This window comes from Brassica oleracea, chromosome C7 (genome assembly GCF_000695525.1).
Source record: "Brassica oleracea var. oleracea cultivar TO1000 chromosome C7, BOL, whole genome shotgun sequence".
Taxonomy (NCBI): Eukaryota; Viridiplantae; Streptophyta; class Magnoliopsida; order Brassicales; family Brassicaceae; genus Brassica; species Brassica oleracea.
The window spans coordinates 42,766,481-42,776,699 of record NC_027754.1 but is presented as its reverse complement, the minus strand read 5'-3'; the positions used below and the strand labels follow the sequence as shown (position 1 = coordinate 42,776,699).

Sequence of the window (10,219 nt, the reverse complement as noted above, 5' to 3'; positions counted from 1 at the left end):
TGGATGGCAGCCTTCAGATTACCTGGCAGCTGCTTGAAAGAAATAGAAAGGCTATGCTCTGCTTTCTTGTGGTCTGGACCGAGCTTAGAGACAACCAAAGCTAAGTTGAGATGGGAGGATGTCTGTCTACCCAAGAGTGAAGGCGGTTTGGGTCTCCGGCCACTGAAGGAAATCAACATGGTTCACTGCCTCAAACTTATCTGGAGAGTATGTTGATTTGGCCCCTCCCTATGGGTACAATGGATACACTGCTACCTGATATGCAAGGGGTCCTTTTGGTCGATTAAGGGAAGCACAATCTCTGGCTCTTGGGTGTGGAGGAAACTACTCAAGCTCAAAGACATTGCAAAGCCTTTTCTGAAGAAAGAGATAAGGAGTGGGAAACAAACTTCTTTTTGGTTTGATCAGTGGTCGAAGTATGGTAACCTTAAAGAAAGAATAGGAGATTGGGGAGTTATTGATCTGGGGATTTCTGAGAACGTGACAGTGGCTGAGGCATTGGGGAGACGCAGTAGAAGAAGACGCCATAGGCTGAGTATTCTGAATGAAGTGGAAGAGGAATTAAGAGTCCTTCGAAGCAGTGCTTGCCAGGAAGATGATATCACACTGTGGAGACAAGCCGATGACAAATTTGCAACCAATTTCTCCTCAAAGAGAACCTAGGAACAGATCCGAGGCAACCACCATACCTGTACCTGGAGCAAAGGAGTTTGGTTTCCCCAATCAACTCCGAAATACTCCTTCTTTCTTTGGCTTGCATTGCGTGGTAGAATTCAAACTCTGGATCGAATGCAACAGTGGATAACGGGACTCAACACCACCTGCGTCCTCTGTAACGACACTCAGGAATCATGCTCCCACCTCTTCTTCGAGTGTCGCTACTCAGAACAGGTGTGGAAGAAGCTAGTAGGAGGAATGATGCAAGAGGGATACACTGCAGATTGGACTGAGTTAGTTGAGATTATATCCAAACCTTGGCTTAACCAAACGATGACATTCCTCATCCGTTACACTCTCCAAGCAACTCTTCATGTGATATGGAGAGAAAGAAACTTACGTAGGCATGGTGAACAGCCACATGATGCAGCTCATTTGGTCCAGTTTATCGACAAGACACTCAGGCTCAAGCTCCTTTCAGTCAAAGGAACAGGGAACAAACATTTTGAAGAGAATTTGATGATCTGTTTTGGGTCTAGATGAGACTGGTAGTTTGAATCAAGTCTCCATTTTTTGATTATTTGTACAAAAAATAAAAAAGTAGCACTTGATGTAGTACAGTTTGATTGAATAAAATTTTACATTCATTTAAAAAAAAAAAAACAAACATGATAGATTGAAACACTTAAAAATACGAGAACACTTGGTTTTATTTTTAAGTTGATTTATTAAAAACAAAAACACAACACTTGTTCTGACCAATGAATGCCAATTAGTCCATGCGTGAAGGTTAACACCATAATCAACGAGGATACAAATCAGTGACCGACACATCACCGACAGACCGTATAGTACACTTGGTCATCGTAGATTGATTCGAATCAGACAGATCTTTTTTAGGTCTAGCCTGAATGACAAACCCTGGTCGTTGAGGAACTGGTAAAATCACATTGTTACTAGTGAGCATCAGCAAAATGGTTGAAAAGGTCGGACGCTCTACAGGATCCTCTTGAACACATAAAAGACCGACATGGATGCATTACTAATGCATGTAGCTCCTCGTTGAAGACAAAACATTTTACAAAACTATTAATCACCGGGAACGAGGACATGCAGCTTTGAATTAGTCTATTTGCTTCCATGATTGTTTATTTTCTTTGAGTCTAGCGCAATTAATTAACAGATTATAATCTTGTTTATAGTCTTGTTTTTATAGGATGAGAAAGAGGACAAAAGGGTGCGAAGAGTTATTAGCGTACCTTGTCGTATTAAATATTAACAAAGATGGTGTCTGAAGAGTTGTGATTTTAAGTTAGTGCCGTGCCAAGCACTAGCGATTAGAGAGAGACCACTCGTGGATCTCAATTTCAAGCTCATCTAGGGCGGGACTGGGCTGGATCTTCTACTCCCCCGCAGCGACAGAGACCACTCGTGGATCTCAATTTCGATCACATGTTGTCACCCCTCTCCTCGCGGAAGCACTAGCGATTAGAGAGGACCTGATGCATGCGATCTCTCTCAACATCACCCTTATCTGGGTTCGCTCAGACTGTCAAGTGCTCGTTAGAGCAATAGATCGGAAACGAGGACCAGCGGAGCTCCATGGCGCTCTCTCGGACATCCTCGATCTCTCTTCCTCTTTCTGTTTTTGCTTTGTTAGCTTTGTTCCAAGAAACTGTAATGGACCGGCTGATCTTTGGGCCAAGACTTGTCTAAACAATTGTCTCTCTATCCCAAGACCTATTTAAGGTCCAACTAATGAAAGTTTTAAGTGTTTCAAAAAAAAAAGAAGTTAGTGGAAGAGAACTAAGGCAAATACAAAAAAAAACTAATATAATTTTTTTTTACATATAGATTGAAAATTGAGAATATAGGCCCAATATACCACTTTGGGTTTGAAACTAAGGATCTACCCTCGAACCAAAAAAACCCTCGGCCACTTTGTACCTTTGTGTTGCATTTGACTATTATGCCCCTAAAGTGAGGACACGCAAGTGAGATTAGGGTTAGCAGCTGTCTTCAGCGAGATCTCTCCGAGTACGGTTGGATTCGGCGTGATATCTTCGAGTACATTTTTAGCTTCCTGTTTCCGACTTAGGTCTGCACCTATCTATTTCCCAGCCACTCGTCATGGTTGTGAAGCGTGTGAGGTCCAAATCTGAATCTTCGGAAAATCGGTGAAAAGATTTGATTGTAACAGAGAAAGGCGGGATGTAAGGGTTATCCGCAAACGTTTAGGGTTCTCGATTGGCTATTTAAAGCAACCCCTCAGAGACATAAATGTCAACTTGCTCTGGTAGAGAGAGAACGAGAACTGTTAAAGAGAGTATCAGAAAGTTGGAAATATCCTTTTACAGTAGTCGTTATCTCTTCGATTAAGGTTTGCGCTTTTCCTTTTGTCTTTAGGAATTAAAGTTGTTCTGGATCTTTGCAGCCCCAATCTTTTATGTCAGGCTTTTGTTTAACAGTTTACTTTTTTAAGGAATGTATCCTTCACTAAAGTTAATGTTATCTTTTGCAGTTAACGCATTTAAGATGGGTCAGCTTGTTAAGCTGGTCGTCGGTGTGTGGGAGCAAGTTAGCACTGTTGGTTGGCTGTTCTTGGAAGATCCAACAGAGAGGAACTATGATGTTATGGTTCATGAGAGCCAGACATATGCATCTTTGATGGATCTTGTGCGCACACGTTACAGTGTTGACGCACACACAACAGTGGCTCTGACCTACGAGTTCTCCAAATGGATGAAGGTTCCTGGAGATGGCTCAACACCTCCAGGTGACGGAAAAGAAGATGGTGATGTGGATTTGTTCATGTTGATCAGACTTGAACTGCCTGATCTAAGGCTAATGGTGACAATTGGGAATGATGTTGTTGCACGGTATCTTTTCCAGAATAGGGACAACTATACTGTTATCGGCAGCTCAATGGGAAGTGTGCCTCCTAGTACGTTCCGTTGTCAGGGTTATAATGCTGGTAATCACATATCCTCCACGCCGTTGCACGATTTGCACGGACCCTTACATGATAGTGCTGCTTATTGGGAGGGAATGCTTGCACAAGGATGGCAGTCATCAAACCAGCAGCTCCTGTTGGATATTTGCACTGACGATGAGTATGCATATTTGCCAAAGAACAACTTATCTATGAACAAACGAGCTCATGTAACCTCTGTGGATAGTAGTGAAGGAACACAATCTTCGACTGACTCTTCTACAGCTCCATCCGGTGTTGTTCCAACCCACTGTACTGGTGGTATCCTAGGACTTGCTGAAGACAATCTTCCGCCAGTCAATCGCCCCAGTATGGCACTAACCATAGGTGAGTGTTAAGTTTTTACTTTAACCGTTAATAATCTAGAAACATGTGCTGTACCTGACATAGCAACTACGACTGTAGTTGATCCGCAACCACGGAAGTCGACAATACTGGAATATCTTACGAAGGGGAAGGGGAAAGTATCTGATGCAGTCCATGTTGGCCAGAAAAGGGAAAGACCCCGCATCGACCATAGGGGCTGTCGTCCAAACCCCAACTTCCCGGACCCCCTTCTGGAAGAGGACTCCACGGATGAAGGTATTATTTAACTATTATACTTGGTGTATAAGCACTTTAGTTAGATGTTACTAAAGTTGGGTAAATGATATTTCTTGTTTGAATCAGGCTCGCAGGATGAGGGGACCAGACTTCTGTATGTCGGTCAGGTATTCATGGATCGGTCGGCATTGTTAGGGAGATTAAGGGTGATTAGGTTAGAGCTAGGTTGTTTTAGTGTAGATCATTCTTAGTCCTTGCTAGTAGAGTATTCATAATGCATCTTCTGAGTTGGCCTATCAAAAGTTGATCTTTAAGCATTTTCCACCCAAAAGGTGTTTGATGAAATGTCTGAGACAACTCTTCTAAGCATTTAGCATACTTTGCCAAAGACATTTGCTGTTAGAGGTGCTAAGATAGCCATTAGACTTGTTAGTAATGATTGCTTTCATATTATTCAACCAAAGACATTTGATGTTTGAAATGTGTTAGTAAATGAATATTCATCTAGACATAGAGCTTGTTTAGAACTGTGTCTAAGCTTAAGGTTGATAGTTTGATTGATCGTTTGCCATCCTTAGTTTGAAACTTGATCACCCAAGGTCTAATCCCTATGTCCATGGGTTCTCTTTTACTTTAGTCAAGAAAGTTACTTCATTTATCGCTTTTATTATTCTGCAATTGCATTAGCATTAATCATTAGTTTAGAAATCTGTTAAATCACCGGTTGCACTTAGATTAAGTGAGTACTTGCATTCTCAGTGCTTTGAAATCCCTTAGAATTGTCCTAACATCAACAAGCACATTGGCTACCACCCAAGGTGCAAAAACATTCTCCTATCTCACTTGTGTTTTGCAGACGATCTGCTGGTGTTCACTGATGGCACCAAAAGATCTGTCGAAGGAGTGCTGAAAGTATTTGCTGAGTTTGCAGCCATCTCAGGCCTCAACATTAGCTTGGAGAAATCCACTCTCTATGTTGCAGGCATATCTGAAGCGGTCGAAGCAGACATTCTGTCTAGTTTTCCATTCTCCTCCGGTGATCTACCAGTTCGGTACCTCGGGCTTCCTCTTCTAACCAAACGCATGACGGTGAATGACTACATGCCTCTAGTTGAGAAAGTCAGGAAACAAATGAGTAACTGGACAGGGAGGTTTCTGTCTCATGCGGGTCGACTTCAGGTTATAACATCAGTCATAACTAGTCTTGCGAAACTCTGGATGGCAGCCTTCAGATTACCTGGCAGCTGCTTGAAAGAAATAGAAAGGCTATGCTCTGCTTTCTTGTGGTCTGGACCGAGCTTAGAGACAACCAAAGCTAAGTTGAGATGGGAGGATGTCTGTCTACCCAAGAGTGAAGGCGGTTTGGGTCTCCGGCCACTGAAGGAAATCAACATGGTTCACTGCCTCAAACTTATCTGGAGAGTATGTTGATTTGGCCCCTCCCTATGGGTACAATGGATACACTGCTACCTGATATGCAAGGGGTCCTTTTGGTCGATTAAGGGAAGCACAATCTCTGGCTCTTGGGTGTGGAGGAAACTACTCAAGCTCAAAGACATTGCAAAGCCTTTTCTGAAGAAAGAGATAAGGAGTGGGAAACAAACTTCTTTTTGGTTTGATCAGTGGTCGAAGTATGGTAACCTTAAAGAAAGAATAGGAGATTGGGGAGTTATTGATCTGGGGATTTCTGAGAACGTGACAGTGGCTGAGGCATTGGGGAGACGCAGTAGAAGAAGACGCCATAGGCTGAGTATTCTAAATGAAGTGGAAGAGGAATTAAGAGTCCTTCGAAGCAGTGCTTGCCAGGAAGATGATATCACACTGTGGAGACAAGCCGATGACAAATTTGCAACCAATTTCTCCTCAAAGAGAACCTAGGAACAGATCCGAGGCAACCACCATACCTGTACCTGGAGCAAAGGAGTTTGGTTTCCCCAATCAACTCCGAAATACTCCTTCTTTCTTTGGCTTGCATTGCGTGGTAAACTTCAAACTCTGGATCGAATGCAACAGTGGATAACGGGACTCAACACCACCTGCGTCCTCTGTAACGACACTCAGGAATCATGCTCCCACCTCTTCTTCGAGTGTCGCTACTCAGAACAGGTGTGGAAGAAGCTAGTAGGAGGAATGATGCAAGAGGGATACACTGCAGATTGGACTGAGTTAGTTGAGATTATATCCAAACCTTGGCTTAACCAAACGATGACATTCCTCATCCGTTACACTCTCCAAGCAACTCTTCATGTGATATGGAGAGAAAGAAACTTACGTAGGCATGGTGAACAGCCACATGATGCAGCTCATTTGGTCCAGTTTATCGACAAGACACTCAGGCTCAAGCTCCTTTCAGTCAAAGGAACAGGGCACAAACATTTTGAAGAGAATTTGATGATCTGGTTTGGGTCTAGATGAGACTGGTAGTTTGAATCAAGTCTCCATTTTTTGATTATTTGTACAAAAAATAAAAAAGTAGCACTTGATGTAGTACAGTTTGATTGAATAAAATTTTACATTCATTTAAAAAAAAAAAAACAAACATGATAGATTGAAACACTTAAAAATACGAGAACACTTGGTTTTATTTTTAAGTTGATTTATTAAAAACAAAAACACAACACTTGTTCTGACCAATGAATGCCAATTAGTCCATGCGTGAAGGTTAACACCATAATCAACGAGGATACAAATCAGTGACCGACACATCACCGACAGACCGTATAGTACACTTGGTCATCGTAGATTGATTCGAATCAGACAGATCTTTTTTAGGTCTAGCCTGAATGACAAACCCTGGTCGTTGAGGAACTGGTAAAATCACATTGTTACTAGTGAGCATCAGCAAAATGGTTGAAAAGGTCGGACGCTCTACAGGATCCTCTTGAACACATAAAAGACCGACATGGATGCATTACTAATGCATGTAGCTCCTCGTTGAAGACAAAACATTTTACAAAACTATTAATCACCGGGAACGAGGACATGCAGCTTTGAATTAGTCTATTTGCTTCCATGATTGTTTATTTTCTTTGAGTCTAGCGCAATTAATTAACAGATTATAATCTTGTTTATAGTCTTGTTTTTATAGGATGAGAAAGAGGACAAAAGGGTGCGAAGAGTTATTAGCGTACCTTGTCGTATTAAATATTAACAAAGATGGTGTCTGAAGAGTTGTGATTTTAAGTTAGTGCCGTGCCAAGCACTAGCGATTAGAGAGAGACCACTCGTGGATCTCAATTTCAAGCTCATCTAGGGCGGGACTGGGCTGGATCTTCTACTCCCCCGCAGCGACAGAGACCACTCGTGGATCTCAATTTCGATCACATGTTGTCACCCCTCTCCTCGCGGAAGCACTAGCGATTAGAGAGGACCTGATGCATGCGATCTCTCTCAACATCACCCTTATCTGGGTTCGCTCAGACTGTCAAGTGCTCGTTAGAGCAATAGATCGGAAACGAGGACCAGCGGAGCTCCATGGCGCTCTCTCGGACATCCTCGATCTCTCTTCCTCTTTCTGTTTTTGCTTTGTTAGCTTTGTTCCAAGAAACTGTAATGGACCGGCTGATCTTTGGGCCAAGACTTGTCTAAACAATTGTCTCTCTATCCCAAGACCTATTTAAGGTCCAACTAATGAAAGTTTTAAGTGTTTCAAAAAAAAAAGAAGTTAGTGGAAGAGAACTAAGGCAAATACAAAAAAAAACTAATATAATTTTTTTTTACATATAGATTGAAAATTGAGAATATAGGCCCAATATACCACTTTGGGTTTGAAACTAAGGATCTACCCTCGAACCAAAAAAACCCTCGGCCACTTTGTACCTTTGTGTTGCATTTGACTATTATGCCCCTAAAGTGAGGACACGCAAGTGAGATTAGGGTTAGCAGCTGTCTTCAGCGAGATCTCTCCGAGTACGGTTGGATTCGGCGTGATATCTTCGAGTACATTTTTAGCTTCCTGTTTCCGACTTAGGTCTGCACCTATCTATTTCCCAGCCACTCGTCATGGTTGTGAAGCGTGTGAGGTCCAAATCTGAATCTTCGGAAAATCGGTGAAAAGATTTGATTGTAACAGAGAAAGGCGGGATGTAAGGGTTATCCGCAAACGTTTAGGGTTCTCGATTGGCTATTTAAAGCAACCCCTCAGAGACATAAATGTCAACTTGCTCTGGTAGAGAGAGAACGAGAACTGTTAAAGAGAGTATCAGAAAGTTGGAAATATCCTTTTACAGTAGTCGTTATCTCTTCGATTAAGGTTTGCGCTTTTCCTTTTGTCTTTAGGAATTAAAGTTGTTTTGGATCTTTGCAGCCCCAATCTTTTATGTCAGGCTTTTGTTTAACAGTTTACTTTTTTAAGGAATGTACCCTTCACTAAAGTTAATGTTATCTTTTGCAGTTAACGCATTTAAGATGGGTCAGCTTGTTAAGCTGGTCGTCGGTGTGTGGGAGCAAGTTAGCACTGTTGGTTGGCTGTTCTTGGAAGATCCAACAGAGAGGAACTATGATGTTATGGTTCATGAGAACCAGACATATGCATCTTTGATGGATCTTGTGCGCACACGTTACAGTGTTGACGCACACACAACAGTGGCTCTGACCTACGAGTTCTCCAAATGGATGAAGGTTCCTGGAGATGGCTCAACACCTCCAGGTGACGGAAAAGAAGATGGTGATGTGGATTTGTTCATGTCGATCAGACTTGAACTGCCTGATCTAAGGCTAATGGTGACAATTGGGAATGATGTTGTTGCACGGTATCTTTTCCAGAATAGGGACAACTATACTGTTATCGGCAGCTCAATGGGAAGTGTGCCTCCTAGTACGTTCCGTTGTCAGGGTTATAATGCTGGTAATCACATATCCTCCACGCCGTTGCACGATTTGCACGGACCCTTACATGATAGTGCTGCTTATTGGGAGGGAATGCTTGCACAAGGATGGCAGTCATCAAACCAGCAGCTCCTGTTGGATATTTGCACTGACGATGAGTATGCATATTTGCCAAAGAACAACTTATCTATGAACAAACGAGCTCATGTAACCTCTGTGGATAGTAGTGAAGGAACACAATCTTCGACTGACTCTTCTACAGCTCCATCCGGTGTTGTTCCAACCCACTGTACTGGTGGTATCCTAGGACTTGCTGAAGACAATCTTCCGCCAGTCAATCGCCCCAGTATGGCACTAACCATAGGTGAGTGTTAAGTTTTTACTTTAACCGTTAATAATCTAGAAACATGTGCTGTACCTGACATAGCAACTACGACTGTAGTTGATCCGCAACCACGGAAGTCGACAATACTGGAATATCTTACGAAGGGGAAGGGGAAAGTATCTGATGCAGTCCATGTTGGCCAGAAAAGGGAAAGACCCCGCATCGACCATAGGGGCTGTCGTCCAAACCCTAACTTCACGGACCCCCTTCTGGAAGAGGACTCCACGGATGAAGGTATTATTTAACTATTATACTTGGTGTATAAGCACTTTAGTTAGATGTTACTAAAGTTGGGTAAATGATATTTCTCGTTTGAATCAGGCTCGCAGGATGAGGGGACCAGACTTCTGTATGTCGGTCAGCTATTCATGGATCGGTCGGCATTCAAGACCCACATGTCCCTCTATGCCTTGGCTAAGAAATTTAGGTTTCTCTGTAGACGATATGAGCCTGGCAAAATGGTTCTGGAATGTAAGGGTGTTGAGTGCCCCTGGAGGGTTTCTGCTGCAAAGTTGTCCGGATGTCCGAGGTTTCAAATTAAGAGGTTGAACGAGGAGCACACTTGTACTGTGGATGAGCGTAGGGATTTCACGAGACATGCAACATCAAATCTCATTGGAGAGATGGTGAGGAGAAAATATGCTGGGGTGGGTTCAAGACCTAAACCGGGGTCTCTTAGGGAATTTATGCGCACGGACCATCAAGTCCCCATCACCTACTGGAAAGCTTGGAAGTCGAGGGAGGTTGCCATTGACAGGGGGCTCGGAAACACAACAAACGCGTACCTACATCTACCTTCCTACTTGGAGCAGTTG

The 10,219-nt window shown here is 42.8% G+C and overlaps 2 protein-coding genes across 2 annotated transcripts; both read left to right on the top strand.

The window, feature by feature from the left end:
* Window positions 1-789: 789 nt before the first annotated feature.
* LOC106303361 lies at window positions 790-1,200 on the top strand. Its single transcript, XM_013739647.1, has one exon. The coding sequence runs from the start codon at window positions 790-792 to the stop codon at window positions 1,198-1,200; it is 411 nt and encodes a 136-aa protein (XP_013595101.1).
* Window positions 1,201-6,196: 4,996 nt separating this feature from the next.
* LOC106303360 lies at window positions 6,197-6,607 on the top strand. The gene has a single exon (XM_013739646.1). It carries the CDS (start codon window positions 6,197-6,199, stop codon window positions 6,605-6,607), a length of 411 nt encoding a protein of 136 aa, XP_013595100.1.
* Window positions 6,608-10,219: the final 3,612 nt, after the last annotated feature.

What these genes read in the sequence shown, in the direction of transcription:
- LOC106303361 (XM_013739647.1), top strand. Translation starts at nt 790, where the DNA reads ATGCAACAGTGGATAACGGGACTCAACACCACCTGCGTCCTCTGTAAC.
- LOC106303360 (XM_013739646.1), top strand. Translation starts at nt 6,197, where the DNA reads ATGCAACAGTGGATAACGGGACTCAACACCACCTGCGTCCTCTGTAAC.